The 24,279-nt window shown below is 43.1% G+C and overlaps 1 protein-coding gene and 1 pseudogene across 12 annotated transcripts in view; both read right to left on the reverse strand.

Moving 5' to 3' along the window:
- SAP130 (Sin3A associated protein 130) overlaps positions 1-24,279 on the reverse strand; it is an 89,388-nt gene that overhangs the window by 26,338 nt on the left and 38,771 nt on the right. For 9 of the 12 annotated variants that reach the window (XM_037745677.1, XM_017548456.1, XM_037745675.1 and 6 more), the window contains exons 13-15: positions 22,593-22,895; positions 20,060-20,237; positions 11,870-11,974 (exon numbers count right to left, since the gene is read on the reverse strand). In XM_037745677.1, coding sequence (XP_037601605.1) covers positions 11,870-11,974; positions 20,060-20,237; positions 22,593-22,895 — 586 coding nt within the window. The remainder of the gene's footprint in view (positions 1-11,869; positions 11,975-20,059; positions 20,238-22,592; positions 22,896-24,279) is intronic. The other 3 variants (XM_037745676.1, XM_017548458.2, XM_017548453.2) reach the window with 1 other exon arrangement.
- Positions 1,799-3,503, reverse strand: LOC108317769 (annotated as a pseudogene).

Below are 24,279 nucleotides of genomic sequence, written 5' to 3' on the forward strand. Positions count from 1 at the left end.
CAAAAACAAAAGACAAAAGACAGACTATATTAATAAAAGATTCATTGAGAAGACCAGACTGGGTGTGGTGGCTCATGCCTGTAATCCCAGCACTTTGGGAGGTTGAGGCAGGTGGATCACAAGGTCAGGAGATCGAGATCATCCTGGCCAACATGGTGAAACCCTGTCTCTACTGAAAATACAAAAATTAGCTGGGCATAGTAGTGCGTACCTGTAATCCTAGCTACTCTGAAAGCTGAGGCAGGACAATTGCTTGAACCCAGGAGGCGGAGGCTGCAGTGAGCCGATATGGCACCATTGCACTCCAGCCTGGCGACAGAGCGAGACTCTGTCTCAAAAAAAAAAAAAAAAAAAGAGAGAGAAGACCAAAGGGCTGGGAGAAATAATCAAAGGGCATAATGTTTCAGTTAAGCAAAATGAAGAAGTTCTAGAGCTCTGCTATGTGACACTGTGCCTACACTGAACAATAATATACATTTAAATTTCTCCCTACCAGGGCAGATCTCATGTTAAGTGTTCATATCACAATAAAGAGAAAAAGATACAGCAATTATAAACCTTCACACATCAAAGAACGGAGCCCCATATAACAGAATATAGGAAGGAGACACTGACAGAATTAAAGGGAGAGACAGAGAGGACAATGAGAATAGCTGGAGATTTCAGTACCCCACTTTCAGTAACGGGTGGAACATCCAGACAGAAACTCAGCAAGGACACAGAGGACTTGAACACTAAACAAACTAGACCTAACAGACATATGGAATACACCCAACAACAGCAGACTGCACATTCTTCTCAAGGGCACGTGGGACATTCTCTAGGGTAGACCATACGTTAGGTCAAAATTCAAATTTCAAAAAATTACAAAGACTGAACCCACACAAAGGATCTTTCCCAAGTATAATATGAGAAGGAAAATGGGAAAATTCACAATGACATGTGACAGTTCTTCCCTGAGTCAGATAATGGTTTTGAATATATACGGAACACTTCCTTAAACTTTTGGCATCTTCATAATGTAACAGCTATAGTAAAGCAATTTTTTTTTTTTTTGAGATGGAGTTTTACTCTTGTTGCTCAGGCTAAAGTGCTATGGCGCCATCTTGGCTCACTACAGCTTCTCCTTCCTGGGGTTTGAGTGATTCTCCTGCCTCACCCTCCTGGTAGCTGGGGTTACAGGCACCCACCACCACCACATCTGGCTAATTTTTCGTATTTTTAGTACGGACAGGGTTTTGTCATGTTAGCCAGGCCAGTCTCAAACTCCTGGCCTCAGGTGACCCACCCACCTCGGCCTCCCAAAGTGCTGAGATTACAGGTGTGAGCCACCGTGCCCAGCCTTTCTTTTTCTTTAAAGACAGGGTCTTGGGAGGCGGAGGTTGCAGTGAACAGAGATCATACTACTGCACTCCAGCCTGGGTGACAAGAACGAAACTCTCACAAACACATAAAAAAAACATGGGGTCTCACTCTGTTACCCAGGCTGGAGTGCGGTGGCGTGATCTCGGCTCACTGCAGAGATCCGCCTCCCGGGCTCAAGCAATTCTCCTACCTCCCACGTACCTGGGACAACAGGTGTACCACCACGCCTAGCAAATTTTCGTATTTTTAGTACAGACAACGTTATGTCTGTTGGCCAGGCTAGTCTCAAACTCCTGACCTCAAGTAATCTGCCTGCCTCAGCCCTCCAAAGTCCTGAAATTGTAGGCACGAGCCACCATGCATGACCTGACAAGCACCTTCAAGTTCTGTATGACTAATGTTTTTCTCCATTACTTTCTTATGTCTAGATCAGGTGTTGACAAACTATATCCCAGCCCAACATCAGTTTTTTTTTTTTTTTTTTCACTGAAAACTTTACTTGAAAAAATAAAACTTCAAATATTCAGGTGAGACACAAACCCAATGTTCTTGCTTTGAGGCCTATGAATTAACATGGGACACTCTGTGTGGTGGGACCGTTCCACTGAGAGTTTGAGTTTCCGAGGTAACAGTTCTCAGTTACCTTGGGAACCCCAGCTACTTGGGACTCGGGTCCCAAAGCCACGAGGGTAGCTTTTGTCTTGCTGGGAAGCCGGCTGAGGGCCTGCCAGGGCTGGAGGACCAGCTCTTCCGGGCAGGGCTCAGGGCCTCTCCCAGAAAAAAGCTTTGAAGTAAAAAGGCAACGAGAGGCCAGTGGGCTCCCCATGATGGGTCCTTTGGAGGTAGATTTGCTCCCCACCATGCATGCAGGGCTAAGACCCCCAAATGAGCCAAAAAGTCCACGCCGTTGGAAGGGCTGCAGCTTGTTCAGGCCATGAGCCAGGATGTATGGTGGACGGTTCTCCAAATAAAAAAGGCCCAAGGGTTTGTCTACACTGCTTACCTGCTGGGGCTGTGAGTGGGGAGATGGCGGCCTGCCTAGGGCTCCTGGTGCTGGGCTTGGGAAGTCACTCATTGCAAAGGGCAGGCAAGTGAACCAGGGCCACCTCTGTCCCCAGCCTGTGGGAGGAGTGGGACCCTAGCCCTGAGAAGGGCAAGAATGAGACCTTGAGAGTGTCACAGGAGTCCTCCGCAAGTGATGGGCTTTCAGTCATCAGCCACAATGGAGAGGGCCTGGACCTGAGTTTGGCCTCATTCTCCCGTTCCTGCTGCTTATCCGAGTGGCCTGGCTGGTCAAGCTGCTGGGTCAGGTCTGCAAAGGTCTTGTGCATTTCCGAGTAGTACACCACCTGTGCTCAGATGAGGGACTCGAAGCTGGGCTGGAAGTAGTTGAGGCGGCTGCCATAGAAGCATGGCGTCTCCTCCAGCAGCTGCCTGTTCCTGGCTTCGAAGTCCTCCCACATAGGCCGCAGCTCCTCTCGCGCATGGTGGAGCTTGGCCAGCGCTGACCCTGTCTTCTTTTCCTCGTGCTTCTCTACCTTGGCCTGCAGCCTCCTGCAGTCCTGCAAGGCCTGTTCCCGCCGTTTCACAGCCATGTTGAGGCTGGGAAAGCCGCTGCCGAACTTTTTTAAGGGCTCAATCACAGTCTTCTGGATCTGGTTCACCTTTTCAACCAGAAGGTTGAAAGCATCCATCCGCTTCACGGCAGTGTCCAGGGTTGTCACCATGTTCAGGAGGTCCTGGTCTTGCTCACAGAGAGTATTGGAGAGTAAGTCCAAGGATATCTTCATAGCAGATTTTGACATGGCAGGGCATGGTGGTGGTGGCGGCAGCTCCCAGGGAAGGAATGTCTTCCTTTTGTGATCAGTGCTTGGTAAGAAAGGTGTGTGTTTACACATCAGTAACTGGCTGAGGCTTAGGAGCTCCTGATTTTTCCTGACAGCGCACGCCATGATGTGTGATTATATCCATCCTCTTGGATCTCTTGCAGGTCTTCCTTCTAGAACGTAAGCTCCTATCCTGCCTTGCTGGTGACTCTCTAGCACTGAGAGTGCCTGGCACACACGGGTTCTCAGTCAGTATCCAGGTCAGCGTCGGCTGTTCTTCATGTCTTTCTGCAGCCTTCGGGGTCTGCTCTTCCAGCCTCATCCTTCTGGGATTGACACTCACTGCTGGAGTGTTCCATACTCCCTTTCAAAGTCTCTCTCCACTGTTTTGGGCACAATCTGTTTTTTGGGCTGCCCAATCTTAAAAGGAATCCAGCTCATGGTCCCAAACCTGGGCCTGCCGCCGAGGTTCTCAGCCACAATTCGTTCCTCTCCCAACATCAGTTTTGTAGATGAAGTCTTTCACAACAGCCACACCGACGTGAGGACTCATGATAGAGACTACACGACTCACAAAGCCTAAAATAACTTATCTATTTTTTCCCTTACTGAAAAAGATTATCAATCTCTGCTTAGATGATCAATAAAACAGTAAACAAAGTGCTATTGATGATTTCTGTGGAATAAGTCCTCTAACCAGGGCCAATTTCAAGCTGCCAATGCTATATCACTCAGGGTGGAGTGGGGTGGGAGTGCAGGGGGAAACGTGAAACAGCACACCATTCTACATAATTATTCCACAGGAAGGGTGAAATGTAGCTGAATAATTAGCAAGTGCTGGGTTTTAAGTATTTACTATATTTAATTATGAGTTTTTACACAGTAATATAATTGTTTCAATGGCTGTATTTAATGCCTGCCTTATAAAATTCCTGATACTGTATCAATCTAGTCTTCTGAGTTAGTACAAGTCAAGTTCAGCATGCCTTTACTTAATGTTTCATTTAAACTTTCCTGAATCACTTTGTGCTTGGTGTGCCTCTGCATACAAGGCAGAGGTGGGTTTTGCTTTGTAATGCAATCTGGAATCAGGCAAGTTAAGGCCTGAGCTCCTACAACAAATCATCACAAACCGTGTGGCTTCAACTGAAGTGGCCTGTCTCACAGTTCTGGAGGCCCGGAGTCTGAGATCGATGCATCATCAGGGCTGGTTCTTTCTGTGGGCTGTGAAGAACAGACTACTCCATGCCTCCTCTCCCAGCTTCTGGTGGCTTTGCTGGAAATCTTTCTTATTCCTCGGCATCTTCCCAATCTCTACCTTCATGTTCACATAATATTGTACATGTCTATGTCCTAATTTCTTCTTTTTCTAAGAATGATAGTCATGGGTCAGGTATGGTGGCTCATGCCTGTAATCCCAGCACTTTCGGAGGCCAAGGCAAGAGGATCACTTGAAGCCAGGAGTTTGAGACCAGCCTGGGCAATATAGCAAGATCTCATCTCTACTAAAAAAAAAATTTTTTTTTTTTTTTTTTTAGAGACAGAGTTTCGCTCTTGTTACCCAGGCTGGAGTGCAATGGCGCGATCTCGGCTCACCACAACCTCCGCCTCCTGGGTTCAGGCAATTCTCCTGCCTCAGCCTCCTGAGTAGCTGGGATTACAGGCACGCGCCACCATGTCCAGCTGATTTTTTGTAGTTTTAGTAGAGACGGGGTTTCACCATGTTGACCAGGATGGTCTCGATCTCTTGACCTCGTGATCCACCCGCCTCGGCCTCCCAAAGTGCTGGGATTACAGGCGTGAGCCACCGCGCCCGGCCTAAAAAAAAAATTTTCATTAGCTGGGCATGGTGATGCATGCCTGGAGTCTCAGGTACTTGGGGGGCTGAGGTGGGAGGATCACTTGGGCCCAGATCACACCACTCACTATACTCCAGCTTGGGTAACAGAGCAAGACCCTGTCTCCAAAAAAAAGAATACCAGTCATATTGAATTGAGAATTCCCCCTACTCCAGTAGGGCTTCACCTTGACTAACTATATCTGCAATGACCTATTTCCAAATAAGGCTGTGTTCTGGGGAACCGGGAGTTAAGACTTCAACATGGCTTTTGGGGACACAATTTAACCCACAATGAAGCCACTGACATGTATTATGATGCATGCTTGATCTTACTTTTCTCTCATAGTATGTTCTGTATGGTTTTTCTTTTATCTTTTTTTCTCTTTAAAAAAAAATTTTTTTTTTTAGACAGGTTCTTATTCTGTCACCCAGGCTGGAGTGGAGTGACACGAACACAGCTCACTGCAAACTTAACCTGGCAGGCTTAAGCAGTCCTCCTGCCTCAGCCTCCTGTGTAGCTGGGACTACAGGCCCACACCACCACATCTGGCCAACTTATAAATTTTTTTGTAGAGCTGGGGTTTCGCCATATTGCCCAGGCTGGCCTCAAACTCCTGGGCTCCGGCCATCTGCTGACCTCAGCCTCCTAAGGTGCTGGGATTACAGGTATGCGCCACCACACATGACTATCTTTCTTTCTCTTTTATTTTATTCACTTTTTCATTTCTATCTTCTACAGCCAATATTGTCTTGTGTAGTTTTATCTTCCTTCTGTGGTGTCTTCATTAGTTCTCTACTGAGTCCTGTCAACTCCTGTGTCACTTTATGTTTTGCCATTTACTCCAGGAGTCTTTTGTATTTGATCTTTGTGTTTTCCTTCACAGAGATGGTTATTTTGTTATGTTATTTAAATCCATGGTGGTGTTTCATTATAAATTTCATTTGTCCCGTCAACATTTTTTGGTCAATGTCTCAGGGAATAGATTAGTATACTTTGTTGCTCCTTTCCTACATTTTAATTTAATTACCTTAGTATTAATCCTTTTCTGTTACTCATCAGTGAATGGAGTTGGGCTATTTCTAAAATAGCCATTTATATGAGATTCCTTTTACTTGGGTGTAGGCGTGTAGTGAGTTCATTCTCCCAGCTAGTTATTTATTCACAATCCAAATGCTCTCTTCTTTCAGGTGCCACAGATTGACTACTGCAAATAAGGCCAGTCCGAGTGCCTGTGTGGGCCCTACCTCGACAACTTCTCAGAAGCACACCAAATCCAAGAAAGATTCTAAAAAATAATAGGCCCTGCTCTCCCTATTTCTGCACCTGCTGTTGCTCACAGGAAGACTTTTGTACTTCACGGAATGCTCTTCACATTCAGGAGCAACACTTGAAAACTAAGTCCATATAAGTCTTTGTTTTGAAAACAAAAACAAAAACAGGCCAGGTGCAGTGGCTCATGTCTGTAGTCCCAACATTTTGGGAGGCCAAAGTAGGAAGATCAGTTGAAGCCAGGAGTTCAAGACTAGCCTGGGCTACACCGTGAGACTCCCATCTCTACAAAAATAGTATGAAAATTAGCTGAGCAGGCCGGGCATGGTGGCTCATGCCTATAATCCCAGCACTTTGGGAGGTCGAGGTGGGTGGATGACTTGAGGTTAGGAGTTTGAGACCTGCTTGGCTAACACGGTGAAACGCTGTTTCTACTAAAAACACAAAAATTAGCTGGGTGTGGTGGTGGGTGCCTTTAATCCCAGTTACTTGGGAGGCTGAGGCAAGAGAATCACCTGAGGCTGGGAGGTAGAAGTTGCCATGAGCCAAGATGGTGCCAGTGTACTCCAGCTTGGGCAACAGAGTGAGACTGTCTCAAAACAAACAAACAAACAAACAAACAAACAAAATGGCTGGGCGTGGTGGCTCACGCCTGTAATCCCAGCACTTTGGGAGGCTGAGGTGGATCACCTGAGGTCAGGAGTTTGAGACCAGCCTGACCAACATGGGGAAACCCTGCCTCTACTAAAAATACAAAAAATTAGCTGGGTGTGGTGACGGGCACCTGTAATCCCAGCTACTTGGGAGGCTGAGGCAGAAGAATTGCTTGAACCCAGGAGGCGGAAGTTGCAGTGAGCCTATATCATGCCATTGCACTCTAGCCAGGGCGACAGAGCAAGACGCTGTCTCAAAAAAAAAAATTAGCTGAACATAATGATACCTACCTGCAGTCCCAGCTGCTCAGGAGGCTATAGTGGGAGGATCCTTGTGCCCAGTAGTTCAAGGCTGCAGTGAGCTATGATCACTATGATCACGCCATTCCAGCCTGAGTGACTGCGCAAGACTCTGTCTCCAAACATAAAACAAGTAAACAAAAGCCCCAAGTGTTCCTTAGCTGAGGACTAATTACGGCACCAACACACCTCAGAATATCACACAGTATGGGGAAACCGTCACTTTTTCTGGTTTTTCATTTTCTTGACCTCTAAAGATGCTATGTCCTCAAGCATGGCCCTTGCACCACTTCTGTTCTCTATTTCTACTACCTTCCACTCTCATGGCTGTCAAGAACATATATCTACTTACAATTCCCAAATCTCTATCACCAGCATGGACTTCTATCTTCAATTCTAGAATTGTATTACTTAAGAATTTTCTATCTGTCTATTTGACATCTCCACTTGGGTGTCTAAACACTTAGATATTGTAAGAGTAAAATGACTGAAACTAACCTGATTTGTTCCCTGCTATTCTCACAGCTTTCCTCATTTTAGAATTCTCAGGTAAAACATGGGAGCTATCCTTGAGTCCTCTCTTTCTCTCCATTCAATCAGAAAATTTTGTCAGCTGTACCTTCAAATCATATCCAGAATCCAAACACTTGTTACGACGTACAGGTGTGCTGTTCATGCCTGTAATACCAGCACTTTGTGAGGCTGAGGTGGGAATACCGCTTGAGCCCAGGAGTTCCAGAACAGCCTGGGCAACATGGTGAAACCCTGTCTCAACAAAAAAATACAAAAATGAGCTGGGTATGGTGGCTCCTAAGTAGTCCCAGCTACTCAGGAAGCTGAGGCAGGAGGACTGCTTAAGCCTGGGAAGTTGAGGTTGCAGTGAGCTGAGATCACACCACTGCACTCTAGCCTGGGTGACAGAGTGAGACTCTATTTCATTAAAAACAAACAAACAAACAAAAAAACACACCCACACCCCCCATGCAGCTTTAAGCCACTTAAAGGTTTTTATCAGCTCTCACTTGGTCTTCCTGCTTCCACCCTTGCCCTGCTGCAATTTATTCTCAGCACAGTAGCCAGAATGATTCTTTTAAAATAAGTCATATCATGTCACTCCTATGCCTTAACCTCCAATGCCCTCCGTCTTAGAATAAAATCCAAAGGTTTCTGAATAGAAGCCCTAATAATTCAGCTCGCAAGGTCATCTCTAAGCCATCTCGTACAATGCTCCCCTCTTGTTCTAGGCTAGTCTTCCTTGCTGGTCCTGTGATTCCTAATATATAGGCAGTCCTCACTAAGCATGAAGCTCACACATGTAAAAATCAGAAAGAGTCATAGAGTACACAAGGATGCTTCAGTGAACAAGGGACCACACACATGACAGTGGTCCTATAAGATTACAATATTGTATTTTAACAGTTCATTTTCTATGTTTAGATACACAAATATGAAACGCTGTGTTACCACTGCCTACAGTATTCAGTATAGTCCTGTACAAGTTTTTAGCCTAGGGTCAATAGATTGTACCATATAGCCTAGGTATGCAGTAGGCCATCCCATCCTGGTTTGTACAAGGATGCTCTTATTATGTTCATACAACAGTGCAATTGCCTACTGATGTATCTCTCAGAATGCATTCCCTGGTTATGCAGCTAGCTCTACAGTCCCCATATCACCATGTAACTAACAGATGCACATCATGATCAGTAACTAATCACATCACTTCTTTTGAAGTCTGGTAATGATCAATCACTCAACATCATCTGCATAAACAGATCATGAAGACAACGAAGCATGTAGTTGTGTTGCTCTTGCTTCTTAGTGATAAACCAATCTGAAATTTTAAGAAAATGCAACACTGAATGTGAGAGTCAATGAGGATGAAATGCAACAAAAGACCAAAAAGAGGTAAGGCTAGAAGTGAAATAGTTTGTGATTTGAAGATTTCAAAATGGTCCAGCAAAGACAAGAAAGACTAAGACCCAGACTTGTAAAAAGCTGTGGTACAGACCATACTGAATAAGTCCAGTGAATAGAAAAAGGAAGGTCAAGTAGCTTTAATATCATCTTTCAGTTGAAACTGCACTAGGAAAGCCACTTATGATACAAATAGTGTTTATTTCTATTTTGGATTAAAGATAGTAATGACCAAAAAAAGATTATAATCATTCAAAGCTGAAGTGTTGAAGTTAGTTGCCACACTGAAAGAAAATGGTAATTAGGGAAACGAATTACTGCCAGTGAAGGCTGGTTTCAGCACTTCAGAAGTCAATACGACTATGAATAGTGTTGAGTGAATCAGCAAACTGCCATCACAGAGAGAGATGGTGCTATAAAGTGTGTACCCAGAGTCCAAGAAGAAGTGAAGGCCAAGTGGTTTTGAGGAAAAGGATGAAGAGGTCTCGAAAGTCATGCTGGCAAAAACCTTCACATTTAACGACGTCTTGGAGATGTTCCACAGCACTGAAGGGCAAAGGGTAAAACTGTGGAAACAGACCTCAACTTAAGAGTGTGACAATTCGCCAAGGCTTAGAGGAATTCTCCCTCTGTACTTTAAGTTAGACAATGAGAAAAGGCAAGCACTCTTCCAACCACTCTGTGTTTCTAATGCTTTAAATGATACCGTACAAAGTAAATATTTGTTTCACTATTTTTTCATTTTCCTATATATTACAACCTACAGAAAGAAAGTTTTTAGGGTTTTCACAAAAGTTTTTATAAGTCACAGAATAACTATAACCTTTCCACTGACTATCAAGAACATTTTGCAGCTTCATTTTATATGGTCATTTTTATGTTACCACACTAATGTGCAAAGTCACAAGTCTAAGTTCCCTTATGAAAGCCTTGGTTCTTCTTTCCTCTGCCTGACACATTCTGGCATCAAGGAGCAAATGGCTTATTCCTTCATGCTCTTTTCAGAGAAGCCTTTTTCTGTAAATCAGCAACTCTTCCTCTCATTACTTTTTATTCCCTTTACACTGTCTCTCTTTCTTCCTACATTTATTATTTCTTCATATCCACTAGAAAGTAAACTGAAAGGGAATGGACACACTACATCTATTTTTGTGACTACTCTATATCCCCACATCCTAAAATAATACCTGGCACAAACAAGGCGTTCATAATTTTTTTTTTCTCAAATACAGTTTTATAAAGAAGTAGATCTAAATATACTAACATGGTAAAATCTTACTGATATAAGTAAAAAGTGCAAAACATAAAACAATATAATCAGTAAGATCTCCTTTAAGAATCTATCAATTGGGGCCAAGCAAGGTGGCTCAAGCCTATAATCCCAACACTCTAGGAGGCCAAGCCAGGAGAATCAAGAGATCAAGAGATTGACACCATCCTGGCCAACATGGTAGAACTGTCTCTACTAAGAATACACAAATTAGCTGGCACGGTTGCGTGCCCTGTAGTCCCAGCTACTCAGGAGGCTGAGGCAGGAGAATCACTTGAACCCAGAGGTGGAGGCTGCAGTGAGCTGAGATTATGTCACTGCACTCCAGCCTGGCGATAGAGTGAGACTCCTTCGCAAAAAACAAAAAACAAACAAAATCTATCAATCGACATGTAAAGATACTTATCAGAACTGTTATCTTGACCACAGAGGAAGTCTACAGAAAAAAAAAACAAAACCCCAAAACTGTCACCAGTCAACATTATTTTAGGAAGTGGGACTGGCAATGTGGGTGGGCAATGAGACAATAATTTTCACTTTACACATTAAGTATTTTTATATTATCTAATTACTTTTTCCAATATAATATTACTTGTAGAATTAAGAAGAAAAGCACAAAGGAAATGCAGGCATTAAATACTGTCATAAGACTAGGCATGGTGGCTTATGCTTGTAATCCTAGCACTTTGGGAGGCAGAGGCAGGCAAATCACCTGAGGTCAGGAGTTTGAGAACAGCCTGGCCAACATGGCAAAATTCTGTCCCTACTAAAAATACAAAACAAACAAACAAAAAAAACAAAAAATAAAAAAAAAAAGGGGCATGGTGGCACGCGCCTATAATCCCAGCTACTCTGGAGGCTGAGGCAGGAGAATCACTTGAACATGAAAGGCAGAGGTTGCAGTGAGCTGAGATCATGCCACTGCACTCCAGGCTGGGCAACAGAGCAAGACTTTGTCTCAAAAACAGAAAAAACAAAAATAAATACCTTCACGATGTCATTTTTGAATGCCATAGCAACTGAGTGTTTGCTGTAAGGCATATATAAAGTGTATTAAATGTATCATTTTGTTTAAATACACAAAACTTCTATGAGGTAAATGTTATAAGAATGCCCACTTTATAAATCAGGCAATGGGAATCAGAGAGGTTGAAAAACACGTTCAGGTCATACCACTAGAAAGTCCATGTAAGTTGGGAGTGGTGGCACACACCTACAATCCCAGCTACTCAGGAGGCTGAGGCAAATCACTCAAGCCCAGTTCAAGGCTGTTGGTATTATGATTTTCTCTGATGGCAGCTGAGAACAGCCACTGCACTCTAACCTGGGCAACATAACATAGCAACACTAAGTCACACTTATTAGACTCTCCCCACTGCAACGATGTGTGGTTAAAAGCAAGAGTGGTAAGAACACTTAGGTGCTCACCCTGCAGGCCTAGGTGATCCAGATGTACTCCGCATAGAGCTTTCCACTCGAGGACTAGCAACATCAGGAGGCTGGGGAGGAATGAGGGTTTTCCGAACTGCCATTCTGAAAGAGACAAGAGAAAACCTGGAAAATGCCAGTCCAAGGGCATTAAAGGATAAAAAATACAAGATATACATTTGCCAGACATACCTAGGACAAAATAAAAGCCCTACATTGACTAAGTATTTTTAAAATGGATTTTTATTTTCTCAGATACCACAGATACATTACCAAAAAAAAAAAAAAAAAAAAAAAAAAAAAAAAAAAAAAAAAAAAAAAAAAAAAAAAAAGAGCAGGTCCCTTCCTCATTCCTGCTCATTTCCTGTCAGGCTCCCTCCAGGAAGCAACCATTAGGACTCTTTTAGCCACTACTTCTAGCATGCCACATCTCCTTTCTACTTAATGTTATTAACAATAAAATCCATATTAAGTATTCACAATCATTATTACACCTATGGTGTTTATAAAGACTTGGAAGCCAAGTGAAAAAACCTGATCCAAGAAGAGTCGGAGATCTATTGTGTTGTGCAGCAGACAGGCCATGTAAGGCTCTGACAGAGAATTAACCATCAAGTTAGCACTATGAAGATATGAGCAATCTTGACATGTTCAGTTTTGGTAGGGTGGTAGGAACAAATACCAGTTGAGAGTGGGTTTGAGAGAAAATAACTAGACAAGAATATACCACTTTGCAACTCTTAATCACTAATGGATCTGGGTGACGATCATCAGAGCCACTAACATCTCAAAAAAGGTGAACATCAGACATCATGTGTCTTCTGGTAAGAGACTCAATCACCAAATTATGAAGTAGTCTTGCCACAGAAGCAATAAAAAAAGAGAAAAATCAGACCAAACCTTTAGAGTCAAGTAAGAACTTACAGAAAATGTGAGGATAGAACAAGAGAAGTTACATTATGGGTGCAGTCAGTTGAACTAAGTTCTTTAAGAAGATATATGTAAGTCCCAATCTTCAGTCATTGTGAATGTAGCCTCACTTGAAAAAACAGTCTGTGCAAATGTAATTATGGATCTTAAAATAAGAGATCCCTGATTACATTTGGATGTAGAGCTCTGGATGTGGAGTTTAAGATCCAGTGACAAGTATCCGAGTAACAGAAAGGGAAGGGAGATCTGAGACACAGGTACCAGGGCAGGGCCATTTGGTGACAGAGGCAGAGATTGGGGTGCTGTGCCTGCAAGCCAAGGAACACAAGGGTCAACAGCAGCCACTGGCAGCCGGCATGATGAGATTCTCCTGAGAACCTCCGGGAGGAACTGACCCTGATGACGCCTTCATTTCAGATTTCTAGCTACTGGAAATATAAGATAACACATGTCTGTTGCCTTAAGCCAGAAGATTTATGGTAGTTTGTTACAGAAGTCCTAGGAAATGCATATATCGGGATGCCATCGACAAAAGCCAGAGGGGGTGTGGTCCAGCAGACCAAGTTTCTTCAACAAATAAGCTGCAGGAAAAAAAAGAGATAGAGGAAGCCTCGATAATAAAGTGACTTTAAAAGTCATATTAACTGATTACAATGTATGCATCTTATCAGAATAAATAATATCCAATAAATCAAATAAATAATTTTTTCAAATAAATATTATTTTAAATAATAGAAAATGAGAACACATGGACACAGGGAGGGGAGCACTACACACTGGGGTCTGTTGGGGGGAAATAGGGGAGGGACAGCGGGGGGAGGGGAGTTCGGGAGAGATAGCATGGGGAGAAGGGCTAGATGTGGGTGATGGGGAGGAAGGCAGCAGATCACACTGCCACGTGTGTGTGTGCCTATGCAACAATCTTGCATGTTCTTCACATGTACCCCAAAACCTAAAATGCAATAAAATTAAAAAAAAAAAAAGAAAATGGCCAGGTGTGGTGGCTTACGCCTATAATCCCAGCTACTTGGGAGGCTGAGGCAAGAGAACTTCTTGAACCAAGGAGGCGGAGGTTGCAGTGAGGCAAGATCACATCACTGCACTCCAGCCCATGGAACAGTGAGAGACTGTCTCAAAAACAAACAAACAAAAATGTGTGACGTTTCAGACCACTGGAAACCTAAACAATAACTGGCTATTTGATACTAAGGGGTTACTGGTTTTTTAATGTTATGTATCTCTCCATAGGAGCATGCTGAAATACATACAAATGAAATGACATGGTATCTAGGAATCACTTCAAAATATGATAGGAGGGGGTAGCTAAGCATACAGGTGAAGCAAAATTGGCCAAGAGCTGATAAGCTGAGAACTGAAGTTTGGCGACAGGCAAATATTCAAATTTTTTCTTTCTTTTTTTTTTTTGAGACAGAGTCTCACTCTGTTGCCCTGGCTAGAATGCAGTGGCATGATCCCAGCTCAAGCGATTTTCCCACCTGTCTCCCAAGTAGCTGGGATTACAGGCACCTGCCACCACATCCTAGCTAATTTTTGTATTTTTAGTAAAGACGGGTTTCACCATGTTGGCCTGGCCAGTCTCGATTTCCTGATCTCAGATGATCACTCCGCCTCAGCCTCCCAAGGTGCTGAGATTACAGGTTGAGCCACCGCACCTGGCCACAAAATTTTCTCATGTTTAAAAATAAAGATAAAAGTTAAAAAGGAAGATCAGCTGCACTGCTGCCACCCCACTTGCCGCCCACACTGGCCAAAAATTAACCAAACCAAAAACATATTTAAAAAAAGACAGAACCTAATGAGAAGCATCACTATAAACCAACAGAATGACCAAACTCATAAAGACAGCCCAGAACAAGTGCTGAGGTGTTGGTGAGGATGAAATAATGATTACTCCTGGTGAAACAATGATTACTCCTGGTGAGAGTGTAAATGGGTAAAACCACGCAGAAAACCAAACCTATGAAAGTTTAAAATAAGCACACCCTATGACATAGCAAATCCCTCAGTATTTAACAGAAATGTACTCATGCATGAATCAAAAGTCATGCACAAAAATGTTCACGATATCATTACAGGCAAAACATGGAAGCCACCCAAAACATGGATAAACAAACCATGGTACTGTTATATATGGTATTTTACACAACAATAAAAAAATTATAATCAAGGCCAGGTGCTCACGCCTGTAATTCTAGCACTTTGGGAGGCTAAACTGGGAGGAATGCTTGAGCCCAGGAGTTCAAGACCAGTTGGGGCAACATGGTGAAACACCATCTCTACTAAAAATACAAAAACTGAGGTAGGAGGATCACCTGGGGAGCCTGGGGAGGTAAATGCTGCAGTAATCTGTGAGCATGCCACTATACTCCAACCTGGGCAGAATGAGACCCCATCTCAAAAAAAAAAAAAAAAAAAAGTACAATCACATGTAATAATGCAGATGAATTACATAAAACCAAGTTATGAAAGTCAGACTCAAAAAAGTCACACACAAAAAATGCACAACATATGATTCTATCTATCCACTGGTTAATTACCTTTGGGAAAAGATGTTGGTAACACTGTTTCTTGACCTATATTGTGGTTGGCTACTGTTTATTTTGAGACTATACATCCATATCTGTGACTTTTTTATATACTTCAATAAAAATGATGAAAAGGAGACTGACAGAAGACCCAGACACAGCAAATGCAATTTGTTTTTACAAATTAGAGAAAAAAAAATTTAGGTTGGTAGATGGTAGAGCAAAGTGAGCTCAACAGAAGGACATTGTAGACAGAAGAAATGACAGCATGTTTTTATACTGTTTTTGTGAATGATCTATTCAGAAGAAATGACAGCATGTTTTTATACTGTTTATGTGAATGATCTACTAACAAGAAAAAGCTGAGGCTTTGCAGAGGAGGAAGAACTAGAGCATCATTCCTGAATAGGCAAGAAAGGAGACAAGGCACTTTGGAGAGGAGCCCAGAGAGCTTGTCTAGAGGAACAGACAGGAGGCAGGACACGGGGTACTGCCACTGTAAGTATTATAGAAGTGATAGCTGCAGACTGTGGAAGTTGTCTTTTGACTGTTTTCTTTTTCTCAAAAAAGGAGCAAGTCTGTTGACTAACAGTGAAGACAGAAGAGGCCTGGGAGTTTTGAGAGAAGGAAACGTAAATCGGTTACCTGGAGGGGTGTAGGAGAGGATACTCTGATGGTCTGCTGAAAGATCCTAGTACGTCTGTGAGGCTAAGCAAGGCCAGTTGGCAAGGTGGCTTTCCCTGCCACAATCTGCTGTACATGTGCCAGCACAAATGAAGCAGAAAGTTGGATTTAAGTCTGATTTTGGCAAAGCGAAGTGGGGAAGGGGGGTAAGGAAATGACTGCAAGTGACCACAGACTCTGAATCAGGAAGAGCAGAGAAAGAGACCATGAGAGGCAGTGAGGAACATGAAAAGGTAGATCAATGGACTGCAGGCTGCTGGGGGTCCCCTCTGGAGCTGGAGTTCCGCTGGGAGGGAGGTGGGAAGAAAGAAGGTGGGCTGGGGCATGGGAACACAGAGACAAGGTCAGGAAGGCTTATTGAGCTTATGCACTAAATGCCCACACTAGTGGGGAGGGTGGAGGCAGGACAGCATTCAAGCACCTGATGGGCCAGGGAGCTGGAAGATCATTTCTGATCATTAAAGGTGAAGACAGGGTGCTACCATGACTAAAAAGTGCCAGGCATCATGTCCTTCCAAAAGGCATACAGATACACCCGCAAAATCTAACTTGACTCTCTTAGCCTCTGGATCTGCCCTGCTCAAAGCCATATGGTGCTACTGAGCACACGAAATGCAACTCGGGAACAAAATATTTAACGTCATTTCATTTTAATTAATTTGAATTTTACAATGGATACTCGATCCAGTTATTGAGAAATGTTTTATTATCTGGAATAACTTGGCTATTTAAAAATCTACTGTTTCAACTGTAAATTTTATGAAATTTAAATACAAATCAAGTGCTTTTGAGGAGAAATGATCTGAAAATGGCAGCTGAGGCATGACAAGGACATCTAGCCTACCCCCAGGCTGAGTCACAGTAGGGATGTGGAAGAGAGGCAGGGACCACTTCTGTAGGGCAAGTTGAGTCCCTGAGGAAGAGTCAGGTTTAAAGCAAGAAGGTGTGGATAAAGTAGAGACAAGGGCATAGTAACATGCAGAGGAGAGAAGAACTGGTCCTGAAATGAGACAGCAGAAATTGAAGTAGAAGAATTGGAAGATAAAGTTGAAGAAATATCAAACGTGGAACAAAAAGACAAGAAAATTGGAGCAAAGGACACTGCAGTCCCCTGGGGTGGGGACTGCAGTGTCACATGATGACTGTGAATTACAGAGGGCATAGTACAAGGGTCTTTGGGGGGAAGTATGGGAGAAGCAGGCACATCTTTATGTCACCAGTGTTGCAAAATTTCAAAATACTGACCTGAGTTTATTGTATCCATTGAATACTGTGCAGAGCACTTCTGTAATTAGGAAACTCATTTCTTTCAGTTTTGGTAATTTCCTATTACTTTTTAACTCGTTGCTCTGTAATGATCCCTACTCCTTTACTCTGATCTCTCTTGCTGAAACCCATTACCTGGAGGCTGGATTTCCTGAATTGGTTCTTTTTCTTGTCATTTTAAATTTTCTCCTGTCCTTTGCTCCAATTTTCTTGTCTTTTTGTTCCACGTTTGATATTTCTTCAACTTTATCTTCCAATTCTTCTGCTTCAATTTCTGCTATCTCATTTCAGGACCAGTTCTTCTCTCATCTGCATGTTCCTTTTACATAGCACTGTGTTACTGTTTCATGAATGCAACTTTTTCTTCAGTCTTTCTGAAGGCATCACGGATAGTTCTTGCTTACCTTGTTCATTTGTTTTGTGTTTTATTCTCCCTACCTAGCTTCTACATCTTCCAAGGTGCACTGGGCATGTATTTATTGTGGTTTCTGTCTTTCACCGTTAGAGGTCCCCTCAGATATCTGCCTATCATTGGTTATATGTTCATGATTAAGAGTGGGGGTTCAGGGGAGAGGGACTGAAATGCTGGCTGGGAGTTCTGAGCTTTGGAAGTTCACCTGCCAGGGTTCCATCAGCTAAAAGCAGGGAGTAGACTGGGAAGTGTTCAGCATTCCATACATGCATAGTCAGCCACAATCTCTTTCTGGTAAAATTCTCGTGACCTCCACAGTGCTGGTGATCCTAGTGGACCGCCTGCAGAGTTTGAACTTGCAGGCTCCTGCTAAAGGCAGGAAGGGGCAGTACAACACATGGCGTGGGTAGAAAATGGGATTCTGGGCTCTAACTTTAACACTTCTCAAACGCAAAGGTTTTAACTGATCCTCCTTAGAAGAGAGAGCCCCTTTCTTCACCCCCAGGATCTGCCTGTTGTTGGTCCTTTTGAAGATTTTCCAATTTTAAACAAGGATGGCTCTCAACTTTCCCCTATGCAAGCTTCATATTTAGCTTTCTCACAGCCAGGACACCATGGCAAGATAGTCTGCTTCCCAGCTTCAGTGTTTAGTTGCTACTGTGTCCTCTCCCATTTTCCCCATCCTTGTGTGTTCACAACCCTTTTGAAAAAAAGTTATATAGGGTTATGAGAGTGAGAGATTTAGATGTGTGTAATCCATCTGTAATCTTAACCACAGGCTTTGCCTTGTGTTTTTACTAATAAGGTAACTTTGTCACAGACTGACTTATCCTTTAAAAAATACCAAGTATTCCTAATAAGCAAAGATAGATAGGGACTCTGGTCTATGCACAGCTGTGTGCAAATGAAAACCCTGCACGGATCCTAGTCCCAGTAATCTAAGTTTGCACTTGCTTTAGTATTTTGATATTGATGCTATTAGCTCAGCTGAGCCATAGAAACTCTGCTCTCTGAAACACAACTGCTCATCTTCCACCTCCAGAATGGTTAAGCTGAACAGCACAGCACATACATTCCTGCCTATGATCCACCAACTGAGAAGCTTGCATGCAACACAAAACACTACCTGCTACTAAATATGAGCCTTATTGCACTTCGGAAATTGCTTGCCCACAGTGACAAGGAAGAGGAGCAGGGAAGTGCTGGGAAGGGAGGGGCAGGTCCCTGGTGAGGGCTCGACCCCCAGCCTGTGCCCACAGATCTAGGTGAGGGTAGGCATTTTTGTTTTTCCGCCCAAATGCTGCATTTCTCAAGACCACCCTGGCCTGCCACACCTCCATCCTGCGCCTATAAAAACCTCTAAGACCCTTGCAGGCAAGCACACAAGTGGCTGGACATCAAGAGGAACACATTGGCAAAAGAAGACACAAGTAGCTGAATGGCAAGAGGACATCAAGGGGAGCATGCCGGCGGAAAAGCGCATGACACACACTGGCACGCCACCAACCGGCAAGCCACCAACTGGCAGGCCCCCAACTGGCAGAACGACGCAGAGTTTAGCCAGGGCAGTCGGAGGAGAGCCTGGGCCGCCTGGCCCAACTCCAGGGAAAAATCATCTCCCTTGTGGCTCCCCCATCTGCTACAGCTACTTTTACTCAATAAAACCTTGCACTCATTCTCCAAGCCCACGTGTGATCCCATTCTTCCAGTATACCAAGGCAAGAACCCTGGGATACAGAAAGTCCTCTGTCCTTGCCATAAGGCAGGGGTCTAACTGAGCTGGTTAATGCAAGTGGCCTATGGACGGCTAAACTAAAAGAGCACTCTGTAACACCCACCCACTGGGGCTTCATATGTAAACATTCACCCTAGATATTGCTGTGGGGTTGGAGCCCCAAAGCCGGCCCATCTGTATGCTCACCCTAGAGGTTTGGGCAGCAGGGCAGTGAAGAAGCAAGACACTCCCACGGTTGCACGCCCTTTGAGGGGGACAAGGGAACTTTTCCCATTTAAACAGCAATGATTCATGCTGAATGAAGTATATGTATGAGTTAATGTAACTACCTACACAAGCCCAAGAGTTAATTATAAGCTATTTTAAAGGTTCTATGATTGAACTTCCAGAACTAGAGAGAATTAAAACAGTATGCAACAGATGCTTACAAACTAACACCCCACTGACTCCAGCATTTGTAAGATCTGGCAGTCTAAGCTGGGTAAGGCTCTACTGAATAATCCTGTCATAGAAAGTGAGAGATGAGTTTGATACTAGCAATAGATATGAGTGCCTACTATGTATACCAATTATATCCAGAACCAGAGGTGTCATTTGGCACTACTAGGTCTACTCACCCATCTGTGGCAGGTTTCTTCCGGAGTATGCTTGGCCGTGGTGATGAGCCCTGGGCGGGAGCGTTGGTGCTAGCGCTCTGGCTGTGGGTCTGCACCACGGTTGTTGCTGCTGGAGCAGCACTGAACGGATTGCTAATGGGGTTGGCCACAATTGTGGCTCCATCTGCCAACACCACTGCTAGAGGAGAGAGGCAACAGGAAAGAATATTGAAAAGAGGAAACATTGAAATAGAAGAAACAAATGCTGCAGAAGAAATAGGTAAAAATGATGAGACTACTAGAATTGGGTATCCATGTTCTAACCATCCAATTTCAAATTGATAAGGGGCAGGAGCACTTCATCTGACAAAGAGCAGATAGCCAAGTGGGAGCAGTTACCAAGTCTACTGATGCATGATCCATACCATTATTTTTTCTTTTTTGAGAGAGAGTCTTGCCCTTTTGCCCAGGCTAATAAAGTGCAGTGGTGTGACCCATACCATTATTTTTTCTCTTTTTATTTTTTAGAGAGTATTGCTCTGTTACCCAGGCTGGAGCGCAATGGTGTAATCATCTCAGCTCACTGCAACCTCTGCCTCCCAGGTTCAAGCAATTCTCCTACCACCACACCTGGATAATTTTTGTATTTTTAGTAGAGATGGGATTTCACCATGTTGGCCAGGCTGGTCTCAAATTTCTGACCTCAAGTGACCCACCCACCTCCGCCTCCGAACGTACTGGGATTACTGGTGTGAGCCACTGTACCTGGCCCATATCATTATTTTTGCTTTGCTCTATAATCATTTCCTAATTACTAATAAATGAGATAAGGTGAACAAAGTATACAGTGTAAGTACAGTCTCTCACTCTACTAGTTACTTTACATTCTTTACTCATATAATTCTTTCATCATTGAATTTTATCATCATTGTAATTCCCATTTTAGAGATAAGAAAACTAACAGGAAAGGCTTAGTAAAAGAGCCACAAACAGAAAACATCATCTACTAGCCTGACAGTATGCTCTAAAGTACAATTCAAGAAATATACTCATTCGGTTTTTGTAAAATATCAGTATCTCTCAACCCCCAATAATGGTGCCATCCCCAGTCTATCTTTAGAAACACATTCAACTAACAGATATTTTAACTATACACTTAAAGTTAGCATCGATACTGGTGAGCATGAGATCATACTCAGAAAATATCCATGTGTGACAGTTTTTGACCTATACAAATAACGATTTCATAGGAGTCAACTTAATACCATGAGTTTTCTAGCGGGTGCCCTTAGATGTGGCACACCATTCTACCAGGTGGGTCATTATGGGTAAACTACATCTCTATCGGTCATGTCAAAATAAAACACCTGAGAGACTCTGATTAAATAGTTCAATTCAAGGTCTACAGAACAATTAAAATTCATAGCTCCAGCCCAGCGCAGTGGCTCATGCCTATAATCACAGCACTTGGGGAGGATGAGACTGGAGGATAGGATGGCTTGAGCTCTGGAGTTTGAGACAAGCCTGGGCAACAAGCAATATCCCATTTCTACAAAAAATAAAAAGTAATTAGTCAGGAATGGTGGCATGTACTTGTAGTCCTTGTTACGTGGGCGTCTGAGGCGTAAGGACTGCTTGAGCCCCGAAAGTCAAGGCTACAGTGAGCCATGACTGTACCACTGTACTCCAGCTGGGCAACAGAGCGAGTGAGACCTTGTCTAAAAAAAGATCAGCACCTTGGCCGAGAAACAGCCATCTTTTTAAAACTATATCAGAGAAATGGCTAATTAATAATAATGCAAATATATGGAATCTTAAATTCAGCTGAAAAAAGAAAAATAACCTTGCTGGTGTGATGGCTCATGCTTGTAATCCCAGCACTTTGGGTGGCCAAGGTGTGGAGATTGCTTGAGCCCAGGAGTTTGAGATCAGCCTGGGCAATATGGCAAAACTCCGTCTCTATTAAAAATACAAAAATTAGCCAGGCACGGTAGATTGCACCTACAGTCCCAGTTTTTTGGGTGGTTGAGGTGGGAGGGTCACTTGAGCCCAGGAGGATCACTTGAGTGCAGTGAGCCAAGATCACACCACTGCACTCTAGCCTGGGTGACAGTGTGAGACTATCTCAAAAAAAATCTAAATACAGTGACTTATCCCATTTTTCAAAATGCTAGTCCACTAGTATTTCTTTTTAAGCATTCATAATATTAGCTAACATCAGCATAAGATTTTATAGCTTTATGTACAACTCTGAAGAAAATTTTCAATGAGAACACTACTTACAAGGTGAATTTTTCCCCTCACCTAGGAGCTTTTAATAAAGATAACATTTCTCACTATGTGCAAATGAATACTAGGCTATTCATCTATATTATTTCTAACATTTACAGTGACCCTGAAACTGTAAGTTCTAAGCAACTCATATTATTAATACACAGAAAAAACAAAGGCCTAGAGAAATTACAAGACCACAAAGCCAGTGGCAGAAAAAGGATATAAATTGAAATGTCTCTCTTTTTTCTAAACCACCTGCTATGCAAAAATTTAAAATTACCTGAAGTCTTTCCTTCAGACTGAGGCTGCTGAGTACCCATTGGTGCAGGCTGAAGCCCTTGTGTGTTGATTGGGGTTGCTGAGTGAATTCCCTGTGTGCCAAGCGGTGCGGGCTGTATCCCTGGGGTCCCGATGGGGGCCGGCTGGATGCCCTGTGTACTGATGGGCGCTGGCTGGATCCCTTGAATATGTCGAGCATGCGATGCATCTACTGTCATCAACTGCATGGGGTTTAGGTGGACTGTAGACGCTACCCCCACACCAGTCTGAGCTGTGATGGCAGAGTTTGGAGCCTGAGCTGAAACTAAAAATGATGCAAAAGGTGACTACAAGAAGGTTAGCCTCATTCCACACAGTCTACATAAAGTGAGGAACACCGAAATAAAAACAGATTTATTCTACTGTATAATACCTAAATCCGTGGTTTGAAAAAACAACACTGTTACTTGAAACTTGATATACTTGGGATTGTTATTTCCTTTCACTTCCTATCAATATGATGTTGTCTTTATACAGATTATTAGAAATATGATTAAAACAAGAAAAAAGGCAATCAGCTATTGAATTGCAAATATTAGCCAGGCAACCATGCTAAATAATTAATATAAAATGTCAGAAATACACCCTGAGGTCCCAGGTCAAGAACCTCTGCTTTCATTGACAGCACCACTATCACAGGTAGTTCTGAAATATGGTAGTATGAATTTCAAATGGCATGTATCTGCCAGAAAGAGAGAACAAGTAAGTGTCCTGTGTTCTACAAGGCAAATACCCCATCTACTATATACATCAACAAACAAACAAACAAGCAAAGAGTGAAAACAAGAGCATTCACAGAAAGCAACAAAAAAGGAGGAATTTCTCACTATCTGTGGAAAGAAAATAAAGAGGACTTTTTGCTTAGTCATCAAAATAATCCAAAAAAGTAGGAACTTGTTTTCAAAGCTATTTAAATACCTTATACTTCTAAGATACCTTTTCCGTAAACAGTCAAATATCCTACAATGTTTGAAATTTTAGACCAGGACTGTTCAATGGCATATTAGGTCACTCATACAACTTTAAATTTTCCAGTGGCTACAATAAAAAAGTAAAAAGGGCCTGATGTGGTGATTCGTGCCTGTGATCCCAATACTTTGGGAGACTGAGGTATGAGGAATGCTTGAACTCAGGAGCTCGAAACCAGCCTGGGCAACATGGCAAGACCCCATCTCTATAAAAAATTAAAGAATTAGCCTAGCATCATAGCACGTGACTGTGGTTCCAGCTACTCAGGAGGTTGAGATGTGAAGATCCCTTGAACTCTGGAATCTTAGGAGGCAGTGAGCTATGATCAAACTACTGCACCCCAGCCTGGGCAACAGAAAAAGACTGTCTCCAAAAAAAAAAAAAAAAAAAAAAAAAAAAGTAAAAAGAAAAAGGTCAGGCGCAGTGGCTCATGACTGTAATCCCAGCACCTTGGGGGTCCAAAGCAGGCAATCATTTGAGAACAGGAGTTCAAAACCAGCCTGGTGAAACTCTGTCTCTACTAAAAATACAAAAATTAGCTGGGTGTGGTGGCACACGCCTGCAGTCCCAGTTACTTGGGACACTGAAGCAAAAGAATTGCTTAAAGCTGGGAGATGGAGGTTGTAGTGGGCCAAAGCCATACAACTGTACTCCAGCCTGGGCAACAGAGTGAAATTCCA

This window comes from Cebus imitator, unplaced genomic scaffold (assembly GCF_001604975.1).
Source record: "Cebus imitator isolate Cc_AM_T3 unplaced genomic scaffold, Cebus_imitator-1.0 Scaffold207, whole genome shotgun sequence".
Classification (NCBI taxonomy): Eukaryota; Metazoa; Chordata; class Mammalia; order Primates; family Cebidae; genus Cebus; species Cebus imitator.